Source organism: Neofelis nebulosa, chromosome X (assembly GCF_028018385.1).
Source record: "Neofelis nebulosa isolate mNeoNeb1 chromosome X, mNeoNeb1.pri, whole genome shotgun sequence".
Classification (NCBI taxonomy): Eukaryota; Metazoa; Chordata; class Mammalia; order Carnivora; family Felidae; genus Neofelis; species Neofelis nebulosa.
The window spans coordinates 38,932,192-38,957,243 of NC_080800.1; the positions used below are offsets into that span (position 1 = coordinate 38,932,192).

General features: G+C 47.1%; 1 protein-coding gene across 4 annotated transcripts in view; it reads right to left on the reverse strand.

The window, feature by feature from the left end:
• Positions 1-7,158: 7,158 nt before the first annotated feature.
• The window catches only part of NDP (norrin cystine knot growth factor NDP), a 52,990-nt gene continuing 35,096 nt past the window's right edge, over positions 7,159-25,052 (reverse strand). For 3 of the 4 annotated variants that reach the window (XM_058713127.1, XM_058713126.1, XM_058713125.1), the window contains exons 2-3: positions 17,729-18,108; positions 7,159-7,569 (exon numbers count right to left, since the gene is read on the reverse strand). In XM_058713127.1, coding sequence (XP_058569110.1) covers positions 7,342-7,569; positions 17,729-17,902 — 402 coding nt within the window. In that variant the 5' untranslated portion in view covers positions 17,903-18,108 and the 3' untranslated portion in view covers positions 7,159-7,341. Of the gene's footprint in view, positions 7,570-14,460; positions 14,623-17,728; positions 18,109-25,052 lie in introns of those variants that run through there. The other variant, XM_058713128.1, reaches the window with a different exon arrangement.

Genomic DNA, 25,052 nt, shown 5'->3' on the forward strand with positions numbered 1-25,052 from the left:
TAAGAAGGCTATACATTTATTTCGGAGTAAATTAATTTCCCAGAAAAGGTACTGAGAAACTTGTACGTTTCATTGCCTTGGTTGTTTCCACAGAAGCCTGATTCAGGCACATAGGAGGGCAAATAAAATGATCTAATAGGTATCTTCGGCAGGCAGCGTGAATGTAATTTTCAGGCAGAATACCCAGGCTAAAAATTGAGCTATAAAATAGCAGCCTGCTCTGATTTATTTCTATCAATGTAGTACTATAACCTTAAAAAAAAAAAAAAACCTAAAACTTTTTATTGCAGAGTCATATAACAAGAAATCCTAAGAATGCATATTTTTTGCTGGGAAAAAATATGGGTAAGCATAATGTTCAGCCTCAGCGAAGCTATATTTGAGAAGTTACAGCTTGCTTGAACTATGAATGGGTAGTGTAAATGGTAGCTGATACTTCTGACTGCTTTCTGGCGTCAGGTAAGGTTCTAGATTTCTACACATCACCCATTCACTCGCTTTAATCCTCATAACAGTACCATGAAGTTTATACATACTTACAGAGGCAGAATCCAAGGCACAAAAAGGCCAAATAACTTGCCTGAAAGTCAAATGACTCCGAAACAGCAGAGCAGAGATGTGAACTTAGGCAGTCTGGCGAAGCAGGCTCCAGGCTCTGAGCTACCAGCACAGACCCCAGTGCGGGGCTTGAACTCACAAACTGCGAGATCGTGACCTGAGCTGAAGTTGGACGCTCAACCGACTGAGCCACCCAGGTGCCCAATGCTCTTAACATGCAACAGTATGTGTGCTGAGCACTACGAATTAGTCAGTGAAAGGGGGAAAACAGTCAAAACAAAATCTTAGGATGTCAGTTTCAAGGACAATAGCGAAGAATGCTTGTGTATTGTGCGTGAGGGGCCGTCAGGCAAGAAGAATTGGGAACATCGCATTGGCCAACAGCGTGAGTACTGGTGGAGCAGTCAGAAGACACAGAATCAAAAACCTCTATAAAATGAGAGAGGTGAACCACATGCCTTCCATGTGCCTCTTCAGTGTTGATGTTAGTACCATGGTTTCTTATGGCCTCTTCCAACAGCAGGTACCCAAAAAGTCGTGAATCACAAATGGTGCCGTGGAATCAAATAAGGGAAAGGGAACGAGATTGTCCCAGTGCGAAAAAAGGGCATAATTGGATGCTAAGATTATGGAAAAACACACTGCTGGTGTAGACCAAAATAGAAGAGAATGCGTTGTGAAGAATTCAGTTATTTAAAACCGTAAGCAGGGTTTAGAATGTCAGCTCTGGCAAGGAGAGAACTTACCTCTTTAAATTTATTTCCATAGCACATATGCACCCACAAATACTTCACATATGCTTTGCAGTGATGATGGCAATACAAGTTCTGGTGATCATTTTGAAGATAATGAAGAACTCTGCGATGCCGAAAAGAAAAGTCTGAGTGATTAAAAACCAAAGCGCTTATTCCTCCTCTCTGTAAAGCAAGGGTGATGTTAACCTCAAGGTCGTCTGGGAGGATTAAATGAGATAAAGCAGAGAAAGTGCTCATCACAATGTCTGCTTCGTTATATGCTGTGATTCGAGGTTGATGACGACAATGATGATGGTCCTAGGGAGCCCTGTCCCACTCTCAACAATTTGAAAATAGAACATTCCAGTTAACATGCTCGTCTAGCGCTAGGACGCTGAAGCTATTAAAACGATTACAGCCGAGTGTGATAGGATTTTAAAATCATAAGCACAGTTTTGGCCTCATATATAATTTGGAATGTATTTATTTTCTCCAGATGCTTATAGAAGGACAGTATATTCTCTGATGTTCTATTGGGTCAAGGTCCTGCGTGCTCTGTGTATGTTGTGTTATCGTTCGCTAACGAGGACTGGTATATTCCGACACAAAGGGATTTGGAGTTCCTTTTCGTTCTGTCCACATGCTTCAGGAAAAAGAGAGAGTGTTTGGAAATGGCAAAAAAGGCATAGACTTTAAGTTCAACTTAAACTTAAACTTAAACATAGACTTTAAGTCAACTTCCGGTTTCTTATCTGCAAGATTTTTGTAATAATTAACTCACTCCGTAAGGATATTCTGAAAACCAGACGTGCAAATGCTATACAAATGTTAGTGTTATTACCTAAAGTCACGTTTCTCCTTACTTTTAAAATGGCTCTTTTACTTCTTTTTAGTGTTTATTTTTGAGAAAGGGGGGGAGGGGTAGAGAGAGGGGGACAAAGGATCTGAAGCAGGCTCTGTGCTGACAGCAGTGAACCCAATGAGGGGCTCGAACCCATGAACCGTGAGCTCATGACCTGAGCCGAAGTTGGATGCTTAACCGACTGAGCCACCCAGGCGCCCCTGAAATGGTTGCTTTAAAGCCAAGCACATAAGGTCATCACTTGGTGGATTATCACTTATTACAGTTACCTCTCGGCCCCTCTAGCTTGGGCACATATTAAAAGCAAGGCTATGAGTTTTTCACCTCAAATCTCTCCAGCATTTAGCACTCTAGCGGACGCGTAGTAGGCGCTGGCATAATATGTTGGACGTACACGTTCAGAGGGAGCACGGACATTGGTTTGAACCCCACATGTTATGGGCCACGTGTGTAATGAGACTCGATGGCTTAAAGACACTTGTCTCCTTTCATAGGCCAATGAAATATGTAAAAATTACTGCTGTGGGCTTGGTTCCTGAGCTGAGGTGGTGCTTGTGGTACAAGTATTGATTAGGGATGGGTGCCTGATCAAGCTTGGAAGCAAGCGGGGAAGCAAGCTTGGAAGCAAGCGGGGAAGCAAGCTTGGACACAAAGACGGATGGAGCTGGCATGCGTCCATCAACCCCGCGGCCAGCCCTGGAGCTGGGACCGCCTGCTCGAGCTGTCTTTCATCAGGCCAGGATAGCCAGGCTCTTACACCCCCACCCCCATCAGTCACCGGGTATGAGCCACCCCTGGAAGAACGTGCCCTTGGGCAAGGTGACTCCGTAGCTAAGGCAGTTCCTGAAGGGATTGACAGTCGAAGCCACAAATCCTTCTTTGGTGTTTGTCCATGTTCACCATAGTCACCAGATTTAAAAGATTCTGTCTACCCCGCGAGAAGATGGTGTTAATATTTGAGGGCACAGAATGACTTCAATGAATGAGAAATTTGGAATTACATTCCTTTTTAAAAAAAAAATTTTTTTTTTAAGTTTATTTATTTTTGAGACAGAGGGAGACAGAGCATGAATGGGGGAGGGGCAGAGAGAGAGGGAGACACAGAATCTGAAACAGGCTCCAGGCTCTGAGCCATCAGCCCAGAGCCAGATGCGGGGCTCGAACTCACGGACGGCGAGATCGTGACCTGAGCTGAAGTCGGACTCTTAACCGACTGAGCCACCCAGGCGCCCCAACATTCCTTTTTTTAAAAAAATGTTTACTTATTTACTTTTGAGAGAGAGAGGATCCAAGCAGGCTCTATGATGCCAGCACTGAGCTCGATGCAGGGCTCGAACTCACGAACTGTGAGATCCTGACCTGAGCTGAAATCAAGAGTCGGATGCTTAACTGACAGAGCCACCCAGGCACCCCTGGAATTATACATTCCTAATTGAATTACAGAAAAGGCCTATGCCCTTACAGATTTAGGGTAGAACGTACCGAAACATTTCATTAACGTAGTGAAGACTTAAAAGGAAGGTATTGATTTGTTGGCATGTGATTATCATTCTCCCATGAAACACCATCCTTCGGCAAGTAGTTGCTGGGTACCCGTTTGTGCATTGACACAGGCATTAGTAAGCAAAACACTGCTCCCAACGTGTAATGATACAGCTACGGGCAGGACCTCTCTTCCCAGATCTGAGCGTCTCCACTGTTCCAGTTCCTGGAGGGAATGGCCATGTCTATCCACCACGATGTGACTGCGCCCTGGGGTCCTGAAGAGGACAGCATCAGCAGGATATGGCTTGCCTTTCGGATATAAGCCTTCCCAACCACCTGACCCCCGTGCATTTGGTGCTCCATATTGGTCAGCCCTCTTGCTCAAGCGTGTCTGTTTCAGCAGGGCCTGAAGAAGTGGCCTAAAGCATGTCTGGACCTTAATTCCTCCAACGTCCCAAGGAAGAAATGAACGTACTCAGTTACCCAGTCATAATGTGGATGCCTCCTGCCCTGCCTGATACAAAATACTGTGTTGGCTGGATTAACAAGCACTTGAATTTAGAAAGAAAAAAAAAAATCAACCATTATTTCCTTAGGGCCAAGAAGGGCTCATTTGTCCTTCATTCTAAGCTTCTGGGGAAAGTTCAGAAGCTTACATGAATAAGGCTCAAGAGATTGGTCTGGGAAACTCAAGAAAATCAATTCGGTCCATAATCCCCTCTATCTTCCAGGGCGATGTTAACTCACCATTAATAAATGCTTATAAATGGATTCTCATGCAGATTCTGAAGATGTAAGCTACTAAGATCACAACATACTTTGATCTCCCTTTATTCATGCATAGCAAATGGGGAAGGTGGGTGAACATTTCTCAGGCATTCCAGGGGTAATGTTTTTAACTGATCAATGTTTTCATTTGGTTTTCTCTCAATCCTTAGGGGTAGACATTAAAACAAGGCTAAATATGTTTGATTTTTTAAAGACATAATACAAATTCCATAGTAACTCAATATCCAATAATGTCCAACTTCTCTCCGTTCCCAGGGCTATTTTGAGGTCTTGAGGGAAAATATCATTCTTTTTCCTCTTTCTCAGCCTTGATATGCCCCATTAAACTTCACTCTGTGTCTCTCACTCTTTGGGCAACTGGGCGAGTTCCTGGCTTTCTGCGGGTCTCCATTTGCTCGTGTTTAGGGAGAGAAGAGATGGGTGGTCTTTCATGGCTCTCTCAATGCCACTGTTCTTTGCTTCTCTAGTGTTTCGAGCATAGTCTGCTCATTTCCATGGGGGAAGCTTTGACAATAGGCTATGTAATGGGATTTGAAGGGAATATTTTCAATGGCTTCCGGGGAATTTGGAAAACATGAGTCACATAACTGCCCCCTCTAGTCCCAAATTGGTAGTAAGGAAACAAAAATTGGAGTTGGGGGCATATGACGCTCAAAGCAAATTGAATTTTCAAAGCCGGGAAGAGATCTTTTAAGATCTTTTTCATTGTCAGTTAAGGATTATAACCATGTAACTTTAGGTATCAAATTTAATTTTTTTTTATGACAAAATTTCTCTTTACGTAATGGTCTAAATTACCAGTTCACGTTTGCCTTCAAAATGAGGAGACCTCTAATTAGTCAACTGCCTGGCTCTGTCACCACGAAGGTTGAGATCAAGGTCAAGGTTTAATAGCATTCGTTTGATTCTGTTCCAAGGTCACAAATACAAATTCAACCCTGCTGGCTTTCTAAAAACGGTGCGAAAGCTATGCCCAGAGAGTGTACAAAGGAAAAGCAATTCACAAGATGGCTGCACTAACAGTGGGGTGCACTGTTATCCCTGGTGAACCAAGACAGCTCAGTGTCAAGGTTGCCCTGGAAACTGAGTCGCCGGTCTGGGGTAGTGTTGTGGCGCCTAAAGCGCCGTGATAATTCTCATAATGCTCAGGAGTATAATCGGACCTAGGGCCCCGGACAGTCAAGGGCACAGAAACCATGGTGGGTGAATTATTTGTCGTCCTGGCTCTTCAGACTTCATTTATGGATACTTACTCTTTTCCGAGTAAATTGAAGACATTAAAAAAGAGATGGCTTTGGGGCACCTGGGTGGCTCAGTCCGTTAAGCGACTCGATTTTGGCTCAGGTCATGATCTCAAAGTTGCTGAGTTCGAGTCCTGCGTCGGGCTCCACGCTGATGGTGCAGAGCCTGCTTGGGATTCTCTCTCTCTCCCTTTCTCTCTGCCCCTCCTCCGCTGGTGCTGTCTCTGTCTCTCTCAAAATAACTATATAAACTTAAAGAAAATGACCTCTATTTCATTCCATAGTGCCCAAAGAAGCCGGAATGCATCAGATTTTATGTTGATTCAATAAGTTAATTTCTGAAACTAAAAGCCAAGTTCCCTAAGCCTCCATCACCAGAGTATAGTTAAGGATAATCAGTTAAGGATTATAACCATTGTAACTTTAGGTATTAAATTTAATTCTTTTGTATGACGAAATTTCAAAAAGTGTCCTCACCATGCATTCTAGAACCCTATCTTTCTCTTTTTCTGGACCTCCTTCCACACACACACACACACACACACCGTCGGGCATGCATTACAGTAGGATATTTAGTAGGAAAAAAACACTAACACGGTCAAAATCTTGAAGATACTGTCTTTTTATTTCACAACATGGGAATAACTCAAATTTTGAGTCTCAAGGACCAAAATATATTTGAGCCAAATGTTCCGAGGATGAGTCAGGCTGCCTTCGGGGCAGCAAGCTTCACATGGACAAGTGGATGGTTGAGAATGATGTCCGCAACATGGCTAAAACTATAGCACACCCACAAATAGATTCATACTTGAGTTGTCTAATTTGCATGCATGAGTATAGTATGTTCTCCATGCCACTAGTACGTGTATGCCTTTTTCAAAGTCAGTGCAGGATCCGTATTTGTGCAGGTCTGTAAGAGTCTGCTCCCTTTCAAAATGCTACCGTAATTTATCTGCAAGAGCCTTCGGGTGATGAATTCCTTATGCCACCTTTACTTCCCAGGAGTCATTTCGGAACAATAATTACCGCTCTCGGGAGCTCCAGCATCCGTTTGTTAGCTATTTTAATGTTGGTTAGCCGGCTGCGAGTGAGCCTGGCTACGCACATCCACATGCTCGGTGCCTGCAATTTGAAATGGGTAAGCAAAAGAGAGCCAGGCGGGATCGCGGAAAGGGTTGCGCTTTCCTGCTTTCCGAGGCGAATGCTCCCCCAACGCGCACCCAACAGTGACGGCCTGACCCACGCTTGCACGGGGCGGGGGAGGGGGGGGGGGGGCCCACGTTCCCGACTGACGCTGAATTGTTGGAGACCCAAACGGCATTCAGTGCCAAGGCGGCGGGGGGGAGGGGGGGGGGGGGGGAAATGCCTGAATCTGAAAAGGAACCGAAAGAAATTGTACCAGGGAAAGGAGACGGGAATGGAAACCAAGTTCCCAGAGCATCTCTCTCTCTCTCTCTCCTCTCTCTCTCTCTCTCTCTCTCTCTCTGTCTCTCTGTCAACAAGCATGGAGAGTCTTTATTACTAGAATATGCAGAATCCCGTGGGAATTGCTGCATCTTTTGGGGTTTTTTTCCTCCTTAACTCTTTTCTTGCCAGTCCTTCTCCCTGGCTGGATGATCTGCCTCGGCGAGGGAGGAGGATGTCCCGTCCAGAAGCCGCTGAGCGGCGGGTCTCAGGAGCCGCACTCCTCGCAGTGACAGGAGAGGATGTACCGGTAGGTGGCTGTGAGCCTCATGCCCCCGGAGCAGCGCAGCCGCAGTGCTTTTAGCTTGGAGGTCTGGGGCCGGCAGCAGTGACAGGAGGAGCGGAAGGGCTGCTTGAGGACAGTGCTGAAGGACACCAGGGGCTCCGAGCGTGACGCTTGGCTGCAGTGCCCCTCGCACCTGGCCAGAAGCACCATCTGGGGAGAGAAGGGAAATGGTTACCCTGTGGGGGGTGCCAAAACCTCAGCCTTGGCCAATTCTCCTAACACCCTTGGCCAATTCCCGCTGGATGACACCAGCGGCTCCCAGCCCCGCTTGCACATTAGAATCACCGAGCAAGGGACGCCTGGGTGGCTCAGTCGGTTGAGCGTCTGACTCCGGCTCGGGTCATGATCTCACAGTTCGTGAGTTCGAGCCCCGCGTCGGGCTCTCTTCGGTCAGCACACAGCCCACTTCAGATCCTCTCTTCCCCCTCTCTCTGTCCCCCCTCCTCTGTTTGCGCTCTCTATCTCTCTTTCAAATAAAAAAAAAAAATTAGAGAGAAACAAAGAACCACCTGGCAAACTTGTTTTTAAAATGTCAGCACCCAGGTCCCATCTCGAACCAATTAAATTAAAATCCTTGGGGACAGAGCCCAAGCTGTCATGGTTTTCAAAGTTCCTCCAGTGATTCCCAAGTGCACGGAGGGTTTGGAACCACTGCATGAGGCCCGTGACGGGCAAATAAAAACGTGGGGCGCCTGGGTTGCTCAGTCGGTTAAGCGTCCAACTCTGGTTCAGGTCACGATCTCACAGTCGATGGGTTTGAGCCTTGCATAGGGCTCTGCGTTGACAGCTCAGAGCCTTAAGCCTGTTTCAGATTCAGATTCTGGGTCTCCCTCTCTCTCTCTGTTCCTCCCCCACTCACACTCTGTCTCTCTCTCTCTCTCTCTCAAAAATAAGTAAACATTTAAAAAAATATGTTTTGAAACAAGAGAATGAAACAGAAACAGTGTACGTTTGGGGCCCCGGAATCACATTTCTGGGCTTATATATGCCGAAGGAGCCTGAGAGTTGCACAACCCAATCTTAGAGTCATTTATGGCAAATTACCATTCTGACCATTTCCATTTCCGAAGGTAGGTTAGGGTGACAACAAAGGTTGGGCTGAAGTAACAGAGGCTGTGTGTTCTCTCTAGTGGCTCTTAACCTGGCTTTAGTAAAGAGTCTCCTTTAAGAGTCTGATGCACACTACCGAGGTTATGCTCGGAACGATGGACACAAGCATCCAGCTCACGGGGATGGAGTGAGCTCATTTATGTCTCCCGTACATAAATCCCGGGATCCTGGCAGTGGCAGACATGGGTAGGGTAGGGTGGGGAGCTTGATTCACTAAGAATTAAAAAAGAAGGGGCACCGGGGGGGGGGGGCGTCAGTCTGTTAAGCATCTGACTCTTGATCTTGGCCCAGGTCACGAGCTCATGGTTTGTGAGTTCGAACCCCGCATCGGGCTCTGAGCTGACAGTGGGGAGCCTGCTTAGGATTGTCTCTGTCCCTCTCTCTCTGCCCCTCCCACACTCATGAACGCTTGCTCTTTCTCTCTCAAAAATAAATAAGCATTAAAGAGAAAAGAATTAAAAGAAAGACATGGCCTGCTCATCTTTCTCAAAGGAATCCAAGATGACTTCTGGTAACTATACACGATCAGCCCCATTATCGAAGAAGATGCTCGGATGAATCCCGCAAGAGGATACGAGTTGCTAGGAAGCGACCAGCTGGGCTTGGTGAAGTGGGGGGGTAGGACCTATTGATTTATTTTCTCTGAAAGATCGCAGGGGCAGAGAGGAAATGGCAGCTATAAACCATCTCGGTTTTATGAAAGCGTTGGTGACATCCTGCCTGCCCGTTGATAGGCAAAACAGGACCTGAAATAGGTTTTGAGAGATTATGCCGTAAATCAGCAGCACACGGGCCAGTCTCTGGTGCCCACCCCATCCCTCTAATGAGAGGGATTCCAAGGTCTTCTAAATGTGCTCATCTCTAATGCGGGTCATCTCCTAGGCAGATTAAGCAATATTCAGAGATCACCTCCCCAGACGGAAGTCTTCAGAGGTCCAATTTCAGTCCAGATGAATGTAGTGAATCCGTGTCCACGGATTTAATTCAAAGGGGCACGGACATGGCGGTGCATCATACCCGAATGAGGCAAATGCAGGTGAACTGAATGTAGACCTTGGATGACCATGCAATTAACACGGTCCATAAAACGACCAGGTCAGCAATGTTGGGCCATTGGTAGAAGCACTAACCTGACCGTGATTTCACTAAACGTGTTCAAGGGTCTCAAGCTCCACCTTCGGCTCTTTCTGAAGGACAAGAACTCCAGCGCTGAAAAGACCCCGAGACCACCTCCAATGGATCCCCCTCTCTCCGCAGCTGGATTTTTGCGCAAGGAGAACGCACAGACATGTGCCATAAATGCATTTGGTGGCTGCCTCCAGCCTTCAGAATAAAACCCCAGATCCTGAAAGGGTATTAAGATCCTCTGTGACCCTGATGTCACATCTTTCCAGTCTTACTTAAAACTGTTCTCATTGTCATCACCCACTCCCTGTTCTGATCAAGCCTAATCAGTTAGGAGTTCAGGGAACCGCCCTGAATTTCCCTGCCTCTTGCCTTCGCTTGTGTCTTTCGTCTCTCAGGAATGCCCTTTCCTCCTAGCTCTGCTTAATGAAATCCCTACTATTCTCCATTGCCACGTTCAGATGCCCTCTCCTCGAAGAAGACACTATGAAAGAGTTATCGGGGCCCTTGATGGTCTCGACACACACGTGCAAATCTCCCCTCTGGGAGATTTCCAGTATATAGATCCCATCACAACGCTGGAAATGCTATAAAAGGCTAGCTTTGTTTTGTGAATGTGCATTGGAGGGGTACAGCCGGGAGCTTGGAAGGGAAGATCGAGAAACGAGTGTCGTTACAGGATGGAAGGGATAAATGTCTGCTTTTCCAGGCTCGCTCTCGGCCGTGCCTAGCCTGTTTTATGGCTTTCACGAGGATCTTCTCACCTCTTCCAGGCCAGAGCTTCTCAAACTATAATGGGCATGTCAATCAGCTGGGGATCTTGCTAAAACGCAGATTGTGACTGAGTAGTTCCGGCCGAGGCCGGAGAGCCTGCGTTTCTCGCCGGATTCTGGTTGATGTCGGTACTGCTTAACGTCCACGCTTTGAGTAGCAAAGTGGGAGAGTCTGACAGGTTCCACACTAGATGGGCCACTAGATAGCAGTCATTTAGCCAATAATAATAATGGCAGCTAACATTTACTGAGTGCTTACAACACTTACAATCTCATTTACTCCTCATAACATTCCCCTGCTGGGGTACTATTATTATCTGTAGTATTATTATAGATGAGGAAACCGAGGCTTTAGAGAGTTTAAGTAACTTGCCTGATGGTGAAAGGCAGAGCTGGAATCAAACCCCGGTCTGTCCAAAACCAACCCCCCCTGGTCTAAATCATAGCAAAATGTTTCCCTGAAGCATGAGCCAGCTCCCACCCTTCTGTCATCTACTTTGACCTGATTCTGAGAGCCCTGACCTGATCAAAAGCATAGGAGTCTGCCCTTTTTCTTATGAACTTCTTGGGAGATAGCATCACCACCTCCGAGCTTACGCAGAGCTGAATGGTGAAAGTGCCCTCCTAAATAATATCTCCTCTGCTACCGAGACCCTCCCCCGGTTCCATCGTCCAGCGATTGGGGGACTTCCGGGGACTCCCAGAAATTCCTTGGATGGTACCACACCACACGGTGTCTAACTCCTTAACCCACTCACCCTTCGGTTCAACAAACCTTCACCACCTTCAAACATCAGTTCACCCGTCAAAATCCAGTTTGCGGGTCAGACGCACCCCCCTCATGCCTGGGGGACTTGGCCGTGTCTTACTAACACGGGAAGACTCTTCACTGTGCACTTAACTGCTCCTAACAAAGGGCATCCACACGACTCCTTTGCGAAATCAGGAAATGACCTCGTTTTGCCAGCGAGCCCGCACGGGGCTCCACCATTAAAGGAGAAGCTTCAACAGTTGGTTGGTGCTCATTGACCTTCTGTTGACGTCTCACAGCTCAGGAGGGTGACAGACACACATTATCTGCTTTGGGTCCAGTTTAATGTTTGCTGTCTTATGTTCCCCAGACAAGTGGCCTGATTCTGGGAAGCTAGGCGACTTCTCCAGCGGTCCCTTGGGAGCCCCCCAACCTTAGAGTCACTTGGCTCCCGCTGGATGTGGCCAGCTCCTTCTAATACCAACAGAGCTGTGGGCTCCTTCCTGTTGTCATCTGATTTCCATGGGCTGGGGCTAAGGGGAATGCAAGGCCCTCGGGTAATAATAACATAACAGTAATGATGACGATATATAACACGTATTGAACATTTAGCAGGCTCCAGGCTCTGTGCCAAGCCCGTTATGTGCAATCTCATTCTTAACAGCCATCTCAAAAGCTAAGCCTTCCCCATTTTACAAATGAAGCACTGAAAAGGCAGAGGATAAGTCACTGGCCTGAAATCACATAGCTGTATAACGGAGGGTCAGAATGCTGAACAGAGACAGCTTCATTGCTGAGCCCTCCGTCCTAACCATGACAGTCAGCCTGTCAAGCCCCTGTCAACCTCAGCGAGTTGCTCCAGGTGGTCATGGGCAAGTTCAGGCTACATCGTGAGGGTTATAGCCTGCTGTGATTCCTGGGTCGCGACCAAGGATTGCACCCGGAGACTTGCCCGTACGTCTTGGGCAGTTGTATCTTCTCCTGCTGTATACACCTATCTTCTGAGTGAGAGAAAACCCAACCACAGATGGTTTTCATCGCTCCTTGTTGAAAGATTCTTACCGTTGCCAAAGCCACTTTCCTCGTCTGTCATGTGGAACCCCTGTGAATTCCTGGCTCAGGCCATGACTGACGAGGTGTCTTCATCAGTTTCAGAATAAAGACGCAGAATAAATACTTTGCCCACAGATGGGGCGCCTGGGTGGCTCAGTCGGTTAAGCGTCCGACTCTCGATCTTGGCTCAGGTCCTGATCAGGTCTCACACTTCGTGAGTTCGAGCCCTGCATCGGGTTTTGTACCGACAGTGCAGCTCCTGCTTGGGATTCTCTCTCTCCTCTCTCTCTGCCCCTATCCTGCTCTCTCTCTCTCTCAATAACTAAATAAACTTTAAAAAAAAAAAAGACTTTGCACACAAAACATCCTAATGCTAAAACCGGATTTTGGCTATTTTGCCTCAGTTAAGTGAGAAACTATTTTTTTTTCTTTTTTCTTTTTCTTTTTTTGCCTTTTTTCTCAGCAGTGAACACGACATACCCCTTATTCCCTGGCACCTCCTGGAGACCCATTTCTGCCCTCCCCGGCACCCTCAATAAATGACTATTCAGCTCATCTCCAGGCACCCAGGTCAACCCCCAAAGGGTCCGTGCCCGGCTGAGGGTGTCAGCAAAATTGCAACCAGAGGAATGATGGGATCTGGTCCCCTTCACTCTGGTCACAGCTGAAACAGTTGCGAAACCTTTGCACACAGAGCATTGCCTTTCCCTCTATATGCCATTTACTTAAAAGCATTACGACGGTAAAAAATGCTGTCTTCTTTTCCCCCTGATTTTTGTGCCTCCAGTACCGGCCACGGTGCCTGTACATAGTGGGCATTCAGGATAAAATCATTCCTTTAAAAAAAAAAAAAAAAAAAACCCAAAACAAGTCCTGGGGCATCTGGGTGGCTCAGTCGGTTAAGTGTCCGACTTCGGCTCAGGTCATGATCTCACCGTCTGTGAGTTCGAGCCCTGCGACGGGCTCTGTTCTGACAGCTCGGATCCTGGAACCCGCTTCAGATTCTGTGTCTCCCTCTCTCTCTGCCCCTCCCCTGCTCATTCTCTCTCTCTCTCTCTCTCTCTCTCACACACACACACACACACACACAAATAATAATAGACATCAAAAATACAAAATAAGAAAAAAAAAGAAGTCCTATCTCTCCAAGAGTTGATTCTGTGATTTTGTTATAAGTTCAATATTCCGGACTCTCCCTATGTCTTCTACCACAGTGTGAGCTTCCTGGGCGGCACTGGGAGAGGGATCGTAACAGCTCCCTCCAAATCCCAAGGCGTAACCCTTGGCCTGCCAGGCCCCTTTACCTCTGGGAATTTTCCCAGGCTTTATCCCCTGAACTGTCCTTCTCCTCGGCTGCTGGGCCTGTGGCCCTTGAGTTCAGACAGCCATCTGCCCTGGTCCCAGGTCCCTGCGGGGCCACCATCTCCCAGCTCCGACTTCACAGGCCTCCCCTACCAGCTTGCCTTCCAGCCTCGGTTCCTGAAAACCCCTCCCTGGCTCGCATCCAGAACCGGCCCCGCCCTCCTCCACTCACCTGGGAAGGGAGGTCAGACAGCGGGATCTGCCTCTCTTCTGCTTTTATCCCCACTCTTAGCAGCCAGCATGATGGCTTTCGCTTACGTTGCTTTTCGGCACGCTCCCCCCACCCCCGCCAGGTTTCCGTGCTAAACCAGAACCCCAGTGAGGTTCGTTTTCCTAATCCTTTAAGGCTATCCGAGATCCCAACCGTTATTGAGGTCTTAGTAGTGACTGAAATAGAAAAGTGAGTCTGAACACCTGTCCAGTTCATAACTTCATCATCAAGATCATAACATCGTTTCTTAACGTCTATGATATGCCCGACTCCGTGCCGTGTGCTTGGCAAACATCATCACCCATGCCCATCCATACCCCACCTTCAGATAGGCGGCATTGGCTCCAGTTTACGTTGGGAACAAGTCGAGGCACCCAAGAATTACTTCACTTCTCCCAAAGTCACCCATTGGGCGCACTGTGGAGCTGGAATAGGAAACCGGCTCCCTCTCACTTCAAAGTCTGAGATGCCTCAGCTCCCTTCAAGATTCCACTAACCACTGACCTTCTGCCTGTTAGCTCTAGAGCCTTTACGCACTCAGAATTTCAGGGAAGACTGTCAGTGAACCTGCCACTCCCAGGATCCTTTGTACCCAGTCCTAGGAAGTGTCACCCCCGAAAGCTAGCAGGCACATCTTAATCTGTGGCCACACTGACCTCCCTGGTGGACCACGGTGGCCAGTCTTCTCTGCCGGACTCCATCACGGCCCTTTCCTGAACTGCTAGGCGATGGGCTCCAGGCCTCTGGAACTCAGGGCAAGGGGGATCAGATAGGCTCATGGAAGACTCCCACTATTCTTCCTATTTTCTAGAAACATTGCTGAGTAGAAATCACTATCTCCCGTGGATCCGAAGCTGAGCCTGGACTTCGAAATAGTGGCTTCTCCAGGGGCGCCTGGGTGGCTCAGTCGATTAAGCATCCGACTTCAGCTCAGGTCATGATCTCGCGGTCCGTGAGTTCGAGCCCCGCGTCGGGCTCTGTGCTGACAGCCCGGAGCCTGGAGCCTGTTTCAGATTCTGTGTCTCCCCCTCTCTCGGACCCTCCCCTGTTCATGCTCTGTCTCTCTCTGTCTCAAAAATAAATAAGCTTTAAAAAAAAATTTTAAAAAAAAGTGCCTTCTCCATTCTACTTGCAATTTTCCAACGTGAAGATCCCAGCGGTTGAAAGAAATGATCTGAAACAGACACTCTCACTCTTGGACTAAACGAGGAATCTATGCTGAATACGTTTTCACGCTTTTTAATTTTTTTTTAAATTTGATTTTTGAGAGAAGGAGAGAGAGCAGGGGAGGGGCAGAGAGTGAGGGAGACACAGAATCGGAAGCAGGCTCCAGGCTCCGAGCTGTCTGCACAGAGCCCGACACGGGGCTCGAACCCACGAACCGTGAGATCATGACCTGAGTCGAAGCCGGACGCGTAACCGACTGAGCCACCCAGGCGCCCCTGAGTACTTTTTTAGGTTTTCAGTTTTCCCTACCGGTAAAATGGGATCGGTAATGCCTTCGAACATGGGTTTGCTGGCAATGATTAGATCATATATTATGAGATGCTCTCCCTCCCCTAAGCCTGGCTCGCACTCTCCCGTTCACCTGTCTTCCCAAGGCCAGACAGTGGGATAAATGTAAGTCAGGAAGTATTAACAAGCAACAGGCCAACGGTAGACATGTGTCTAGTAAATAACAGTCTTTGAACAGCATGTGGAGGGATGCTTTTCACAGACAGGAAAGATCTAGCCTGGTCTCCTCCACTGTAAAAACCCTTGGTGCCTGTTTTCTAGACACAGGCTAAAGGTTTTATCCCGAGTCTGTCAAGACGAACAGTTTCGTTAACGAGACCCATTAGAAAGAAGACCAGCTTGAGTCTGTGAGAGTCAAGAATTATAGAATATTTAAAAGTGAAAACCAAAAAAATAAAATAAAATAAAATAAAATAAAATAAAATAAAATAAAAATGAAAACCAGTTTTTGTTCCTGGACACATAGAGCAAATCTAATCCAGAAAAGGTCTGGGTGGTTCAGATTCTGCCGGGCATATTTTAAGGCCGAGAAAGAAAGGTTTATAATTACGAGCACCATTTACATAAAACTATTGTTATATCTGACATAGTTTGGGATGTTTGGAAACAGATAGTTCCCACAGAACTACAAACATTTCTGCTACTATCACAAGTTTGTGCTATTTATCGTGGCATTCTGGAAGAAACAGACGTGAACAAAGGTGGGCCAAAGTTTGTGTCTGGGAATCATGCTGCAGCACCGTGAGTGTGTGGGGCTCAAGTTCACGGCATCTCTTCTTTCAAATACTAGTGAAGGAGAAGCTAATAATTGCTGAGGCCCACAATCTTTGAGCAATCACAGTTGTAAAAACATGTCCCGACTTTTTTCCCTCAATTTGCTTTAGTTTTTTTTCCCCCTAAGAAGGGATTGCAATCTTGCAAAAATGTAAGTTTATCTGTTTACTCCTTTTTTTTTTTTTAGTTCTATAACTACAAATGAGAGCCAGAAAGTTTTTAAGTGGAAAGTCTCTCTATTTTCCCACAGTCCTAGATCTTATTAATATAATGGGTAAAATGATTTAACTCAAATTCTGATTCCCCCAAACTAAAACAAGCCATTATCATCGAGGTGAAATCAGAGAAGTGATGGAAATTTTAAAGGCAGACAGAAGTCATAATGTTCTTAAATGGAGGGTAGGGACATTAACTTATATGGTCTTAATTCTCGTGGTTGATATTACCCAAATTTCTTAATTATACTGGTAATTTAAAAAATACTTGCCATATGAGAATGCTTAAGCGGTTTTGGTCTCAGGACTGCAGTGAAAATCTCTGAGGTTGGGCTAAAAGGATTCCTATTTACCAAATGTGGGCACATTTCATTCATGTGACTGGGGGCAGTGACGGTCGTGACATTTTTCAGTCTGAGTCTGTTCTTCGCTACTATGTGCCTCCCTTCTGGGTGGTCCAGGTGGCCGGCCACTGTCGGTGGCCTTTGAAGCATGGTACTCCTTCTCACACCTCGTCCCAACACTGAGACATTACCCGCACAGGTTGCCTCCACAAATGAGCATACAACCTACTCCAGACAAGAATGATTTGGATAATCCACGTAAGAATGATAAATGATCAAATTGCCACTTATCTTTCGAAATCATCTTAACGTAAACGTGGCAGGTGGAGAAAGGTCTGGGCCACGAGGCCGGTGAGCAGCTATGTCATCAGGCATGGCTTTGAAGAGTCCCCCTGAGAAGTACGATTTGCTGCTCAACCACATTTCTTGCCTCTGTTTCCTCTTTATTGCCAGTGAAAGTAGAAGGAGTTTTGATAACCTGTAGATTCCACTTTTTTTAAGTTTATTTATTTTGAGAGAGAGAGAGAGAGAACGGGAGAGGGGCAGAAAGAGAGTGAGAGGGAGCATCCCAAGCACGCTCCGCGCTGTCAGCGCAGAGCCCGATGCGGGGCTCGAACCCACGAACCGTGAGAACATGACCTGAGCCGAGATCAAGAGTCAGATGCTTAACCGACTGAGCCACCCAGGCGCCTCTACTCTACTTTTCTTTGTCGATAAAGAACATTACTGCTCGTGAATTTCACAGCCAGGGACGAAACACACCTCTCTCCCCCGTGCTTAGCAACAATTTCCTTGGGAGAACCTTCCGGCCTTTCCTACGGACTTTGAGCAGCCTGAAAGGAGAGAAGCTGCCCGGGTGTGCACATGGTCAATTAGGCGGCTTTACTGACAAAGGTCCAAAGCATGCTGGGAAACCCGAAAAGCAGGAAAAGCACGATTCTCCCGCAAGCCCCGTGGGCCAGCCATCTAGCTCAGGTTTGGACTACGATCATGGTTCTGCAGCCCCTGACAAAGGAACACGGCTCCTCTCCCGACTCTGGGAAGTCGCACCACCTTCACCGAGCCCTTCGTCTTACCTTTGAGCTACACTTGTACAACGGGTGACTGATTGAATCAACATAGTGGTGCCTCATGCAGCGCAGAGGGTCCGAGTCGATCATGAACGAGCTGTCCGTTTTGCTGTCTGTATCTCCCATCAGCGCCAGCAGGGAGAGCATAGAAAAAGATGCAGCGAGTGCATGATTTCTCATTGTTGTAAGGAAAACTTCTCAGAAGGAACAGCAGAGGGAGGCAGAGGACTAAAGATTGGCAATGCCTTCGCCCCCTAGGATCCAGTTCCTTCCCAGCAAAGGGCACGATCTGGCCGGAGCTTTCTGGTTGTCATTGTCCTTTGTGTGTCGGAGTCGGGTCTCACTGTTTCCACTTGCAATCCACCCTCACGATATCTGCCGCACAGCTGGAATGAAAACAGAAATGGTTTTCCCCGGAAACATTTACCCAGAAAAACGAATGGAGCCCAGGAGGTATTGAGTAGAATTTTTCCATGTCATTTTGAGGAAAGAGTATCGGTTTCCAGAGTGCCATTAGCACGGGCTGTCCTTCATTCTACCAGCTCCCGCCCCATAGCTTGTGCTACGTATTTATAGCCATTGGGAGGTGGACGCAATGGTTTCAGGAAAGCACATGTTGACTTCAGTTGCCGGAGCCCCATGTTTCTAAGGAGCAAGGATAGTTTGAACTCACGGTCAAGATGAAACATGTGGTTCTGGCCCCAGCGTAACTGAATACGAGTGGTCCCATCCCCATCCCTGGCTGGTGGGGGCGGGAGGGTCTATCCAGCTTCTCAGTGAGCTCTGGTGGCCACGTCAAGCGCACAGGACTAGAAAGGAGGCAGGCCAGCCCGAATGAACACAGGCGGCGTCCCAGGGGAAAGCAGCTCAGTTTTCATTTCCTAGTCCACCCACCTAGTTTTCCCCTTCTGTGCTCTGGGCCCATCCTGTTTTCGTTTGAAGCCCCGTGCCACCCAGCATCAATGACAAAGTGCATCTGAAATACGCATCTGAAATACACATTATGCGCGCCGGCCCCCAGTGTGGTTAAAGCGACACCCGCGTTATTTGCCAAAGAGTCACACGTTTCCGCAGAGCTTCTGTAGCCTGAGCACCTGGTATAATGTGACAAAGTAAGTGGTCGTCAGAGCAAACACTTACCATTACGATGGGATCAGGGTATACCAGTTGTCCTGGAATTTGCTTTGTGCTTTTTTTTTTTTAAATATATATATTTCTTTAAGGTTTATTTATTATAGAGAAACAGAGAGAGACAGAGCACGAGCAGGGGAGGGGCAGAGAGAGAGGGAGACACAGAATGTGAAGCAGGCTCCAGGCTCCGAGCTGTCAGCACAGAGTCTGACGCGGGGCTCGAGCTCACAAACCGCGAGATCATGACCTGAGCCCGAGCCGGAGGCTTAATCGACTGAGCCACCCAGGCGCCCCAAAACTTGCTTTGTTCTTTTAACTATGTACTTCTTGGGCAAGGGACTGAGGTCCTGAGATCTCCCCATTTCACCTCACTAGCCCCCCTCCACATGGCCAACATGGGTGCTTTTTATCCTACCAGATGACAGAGCATCAAAAATATTTGCAAACTTTTAGGAAAACTAGGGGGACCTGTCGTTACATCCCAAACAAAAGGAACATGATAATAAAAGCTTCAGACAAACTTTCAAAAGGTATTTCAGATAAGAGTTTGATTATTTTGTTCATGGTACATTTTTTTTAACTTCCTACTTATGGCCAGTCCAAATAAACAGGGCAAAGTAATATAAGATCCAGATAAGAACTTAAGTCCCTGTAAGTCAATTCATTTTGCTCCAATAGAATGGCCCCAGACCCACTTAGCCTCAGTTAGCTCTCTTGTGAGTGGGGGGGGGTGGGGGATCCCAGGCTGTAAAGTGTATGTGACAAAGGGCCGTTTCAGAGAACAGCATCCCTGGTGATGGCATAATCTCATCGCGAGTGTTTCTGGGAAATCCTATAAATGGCAGGACGGGCAGGGACCAGTAATGAGGAGACCCACCTGGGCTGGAGCACTGCCATTGATTAGCTGGGAGACCTTGCACAGGATATTTCAACTGGTCTGGCCTCAGTTTCCCCATCTGTAGAGTAGGAGAGTTGGAAAAGATGGCGCCTACCGTCCCCTCTTGTTCTAAAACGGCCCCGCCTGTTACGCACGGATTCAGTCACCACTATCTCCAAATGTAGAAGACAGTCCTAAAGGTAAGACCATATCTTCACACGACTTTGCACCACTTTCTTTTATGAGCTTGCTAATGGCAACATCTCATGAAAACTGATCAACCTGGGGCGCCTGGGTGGCTCAGTCGGTTAAGCGTCCCACTCTTGGTTTTGGCTCAGGTCATGATCTGGCGGTTTCGTGAGTTCAAGCCCTGCGCTGGCAGCACAGAGCTTCCTTGGGATTCTCTGTCTCCCTCTCTCTCTGCCCCTCCCCACTAGCGCTGTCTCTGCCTCTCTCAAAATAAATAAGCTTTAAAAAATTTTTATTTATTTATTTATTTATTTATTTAAAAAAATTTTTTTAAGGTTTATTTATTTTTGAGAGACAGAGAGAAACAGAGTGCAAGTGAGGGAGGGGCAGAGAAAGAGGGAGGCACAGAATCTGAAGCAGGCTCCAGGCTCCCAGCCGTCAGCACAGAGCCTGACGCAGGGCTCGAACTCATGAACCGTGAGATCATGACCTGATCTAAAGTCGGTCGCTCAACCAACTGAGCCACCCAGGCGCTCCCCCCTCCACAATTTTTTTATTTTTAAAAAATTGGTCAAGGGGCGCCTGGGTGGCGCAGTCGGTTAAGCGTCCGACTTCAGCCAGGTCACGATCTCGCGGTCCGTGAGTTCGAGCCCCGCGTCAGGCTCTGGGCTGATGGCTCGGAGCCTGGAGCCTGTTTCCGATTCTGTGTCTCCCTCTCTCTCTGCCCCTCCCCCGGTCATGCTCTGTCTCTCTCTGTCCCAAAAATAAAAATTAAAAAAAAAAAAAAAAAAAAAAAATTGGTCAAACCTGACCCTAAAGCTCCAAACTGGCAAAGAATGACAAAGAGCATTTTGTTTTGTTTTGTTTTCTTTTCGGCCGCATATCACACTGAAACTCACCAAGATTTCACCTCAAAGAGCCAGAGCTTTCTAGGGTTCAACGTTCAGAAGCTGCAGCATTACTGACCATTTCCTGAGTTTCAATATGACTATGTTATCCCAAGTGGTTATCTGTCTCTTTGAAGCCTTAATTAGTCTCAGAAAAGGAATTTATGGATTTCTCCTTTTACCGCTCCAGCCCTACAGGTATTTCCCCCCAGGAATCGGCGGTGAAGGGGTGAAGGGAAAGGCAGACATTCCGGTCCTGGCCCTCCCTCCCCACTTCCAGCCACTTCTCTTCAGAGCCGATGGCCGGCAGGGATGGTTAAATGAACAAAGCAAAATGAAAGAAAAACCCATAGCTTGATGGCAAACAAAACAAAGAAACAAACAAACAAAAAAAACAAACAACATCCAATAACAAGACCCTATATATGTGAATGTTGAGACCCAGCTAGTCCATTTCTGAGAATTACCCTCCGTGTGAGATCACACAAGCGTATGGCTATTCACTCCAACATGGGTTGTCATGGCATAAAGTTGGACACTGCACAAAATACCCATCACCAAGGGACTGGCTAAATATATTATACAGCATTCACACAATGGAATACTATGCAACTGTATAAAGAAGGATGCAGTGACTCTACTAATTTGTGTGTGATAAGAACATATATTTGTGTTCATTTATATTGGCACAGAGTCGCTCTGGCAGGGTAGTCAAGAAGTTCTACGATGAGCTATTTGCGACAGCGGGAGGATAGGCATGGGAGGAAGACTTTTCACTGTATACAGACATCTATTTTCTTTGTGCATTTCCGAACTTGTAAATGTATTGCCCATCCAAAATTTCATTCAAAAAAATTACACTTTGTCTTTTCAAAACTTGGCTTAAAAATAGCAATTAAGTTAATGGATGCTTACGATTTGTGCCAGTTTGAGTATTTTCGTAGTATTATATTTTTATCTCTTATAAATATTGGAAGACGTGTTAGTCTCTTTTTTAATTTTTTTTTTTTAATTTGAGAGAGAGAGAGAGAGAGACCACCAGTGGGGGAGGGGGCAGAAGGAGAGAGAGAGAGAGAGAGAGAGAGAGAGAGAGAATCTCAAGCAGGCTCAGCATGGAACCTGATACAGGGCTCGATCCCAGGACCCCGGGATCACGACCTGAGCCGAAATCAAGAGTGGGACGCTCAGCTGCTCAACCGACTGAGCCGCGTAGGGGCTAGTCTCGTTTCTTAGTCAAACATTGTTCCTGGTGGATCATTTGGTTCTTAAGCACTACTGCCACCTAGTAGCAACATCCTGAATTGCAAGCACAGTTGAATTTTTTTTTTTTTTCCTAAAAGGTAAAGATACTTTTTGCAAAAGTATTTTGCCAACGAATGCTGGGAAGCATATAACGGCAAAGAGATAGTTAATGTCACACAAAATGTAACTTTATTATCTGATTTTCTCGTTGAAGATAAGCTGAACCCAGAAGTGGTAATAAAGATAAAGTATAAAAGCATGACAGGGAAAATGTTACTTTACTGCTGATAAGAAATACATTTTTCATTTCCACACACTCACAAAGCATGGTACTTTTTGTTCAGTTTTCATGTTAAACTCCGAAACAAGAATCCAAGCAGCGATGTACATATGCCACAGAACTCACAGAGCTCTCAAAATATAAAGGTCAGATTCTTGCAACTTAACATTGGGATTTTTGCCTGAAGTGCTCAAATCAAATGAACCACCACCGTCGTGTGGAAGAAGAAGTAAACCTCACGCTCAAACAAAGAGCAATGTTAAATCAAGTTGTCCTAACGCCGTGTTGGTGGCGGGTGCATAGGGGAGAAGCGCACAGGGTCAGGGGAAGCATTCACGAAGAGGAACACGAAAATGAGGGAAATTCACATCACTCGAGAGCCCTGATTTACGGCGGCTTAGCTGCAATTGATGTCTGTCTTGAAGGAGCTCCTGTCACTTTTCCCAAAGTTAAATTAATTCCAATTTGCTTTCTTTCTTTTCTTTCTTTCTTTCTTCCTTTCTTTCTTTCTTTTTTTAAGCCACATAGCATCAAAAATCAAATGCTGCCCATCGAGACTGAGAACCTCGGCCTGGCCAGCGATGGATTGAATGAGAAAGCGACTCTCTTGCTAAACTCAGGAGCTCCAGGGCCGCCCCGTGCGCTGGGTACGGTCTCTGAGACACGGACTTGGCCGACGTACAGAGCCCACATTCTCATCCCTCCGATGTAGAGCCTCTGCCGGCAGGAGAGGCACGTAGGCCCGCGTGCCCGACTTTGGAGCTACCCTCCAAACGATACCAGTGGAAAAGAACAACTGGTGCCCAGATTTCCCCACCTGTCATCCTCGGGGAAATAATATAGCAGAGCTTACAGCGGGCCCAGCCTCCTGGGTGAGAGATGGTGTTGTGTCCACAGATCAGCTCACTCTTGGGCTGACCTTCTGCCTGGCAGAGGCCGGACTGCTGGTTTCACGCAAGTTATTCCGGCAACAGGCTAAGATGAGCGGCCTGTGCCAAGAATGGCCTTATTCTTGCCCCGCTTGCCAGGCGAGAGAGGGCAGTGCTTGGGTATCCATATTCCCACCCGGAGGCTGTTTTCAGTATTAATAGATGCAAGTAATGCCTCCTGTGGCTCCTTTCTTTTCTTTTCTTTGTTTTAATTTTTTAAAATATTTTTTACTTATTTTTGAGAGAGAGAAAGAGACAGAGCACGAGTGGGAGAGGGGCAGGCAGAGAGGGAGACACAGAATCCGCAGCAGGCTCCAGGCTCTGAGCTGTCAGCACAGAACCCCACGCAGGGCTCAAACCCATGAACCGTGAGACCGTGACCTGAGCCAAAGTCGGATGCTTAACCGGCTGAGCCATTCAGGCGCCCCTCCTGTGGCTTCTTTGTACAAATATGTATTTAACACACATTCGTTAAGCACCTACGATGTGTCTCCTTTTGCTCTAGCAGATAACAGTTAAAGGTTGGTGGGGGGGGGAATAGGGCCTATTCTGGTGCCTTCTTCCAGCTCACTGCATCTACGAGCAAAGAGGCTTGGCCTGTTGTTTCCTGGGTAATTTTTTGGACACAAGGATCAACTCTCTTAACATCTAATTCATATCTAACACGCATTGCATCATTTCTAAGAAGATTAAGTTAAACAGATAGAACATCATGACTTCGGAATGGCGTCAGTGTAACAGACAGAATGATTTGATATTTCCTATCATTTAAAACAACCCTGGCGCCAGGGTGGCTCAGTCGGTGGAGCATCCGACTTTGGCTCCGGTCATGATCTTGCGGTTCGTGAGTTCGAGCCCCATTTAGGGCTCTGTGCTGACAGCTAGGAGCCCAGAACCTGCTTCAGATTCTGTGTCTCCCTCTCTCTCTGCCCGCCCCCGCCACCCCCCACTCATGTTCTCCCTGTCTCTCAAAACTAAATAAAAACATTTAAAAAAATTTAAACAAGCCTCTCAGGCACGAGTAAGGGTAAACATGGCAGAACACACAGCCTTTCTCAAAGGAACGGCCAGAAAGAAAAAGAGAAGACTGAAGTGTGGAAGAAAGCTTGCCTTGAGAGAACGCATCACACCTAGGCTTTTCGAAAAAGAAAGAATTCTAGGTCTAATCAGAGAGTGTGAAGTGCTAAGTAACTCCTTTTCAGGAACTCCAAGAATTCCAATTGGATCTAGTCAACTAGATGCCTTGGAGAATAAGTCAGATGCCTCTTCCCAAGGCACTTAATTTATAAACTGTAAACAGCATGTTGGATTTTATAAAGCATGCCATGCGCTCAACGAATGGTTTTTGATATTATTCCCATCTGGCGGCACATCAGTAAGCAGCCAAGCAGTCAAGCCCGGGCTGACCCGGGGGCAGCGGTACTGAGGCTGGGCAACCACAAGGTCACTGGGGAGGGTGTGGCTCGCGCCCTTGTCATCTCCCCGTGTCTATTCTCCGATGGGGCGGGGCGCGTGGGGTGTGAGGCCACGCCTGCCTCCACGGTGCACCTTGGGAGAGAGACGGCAACTTCTTTGCAAGTCGACCTGAGGCTTCCGGTCTGGGATGGGACTCTGTGTTCTCACAACCTGCATTCCTAGCCACGCATGGCCAAAGGCAGCAGTGGCAGTGATGGAGAGAGGAGTGGTGGGACAAGCAAGGCGCGGGGGGAGGACCACAGCCTGGGAAAAAGGCAGTAAATCACGATCCCGGAGGAACGAAGGGTGCAAAAAAGAAGGACTGGGAATAGAAGTGATT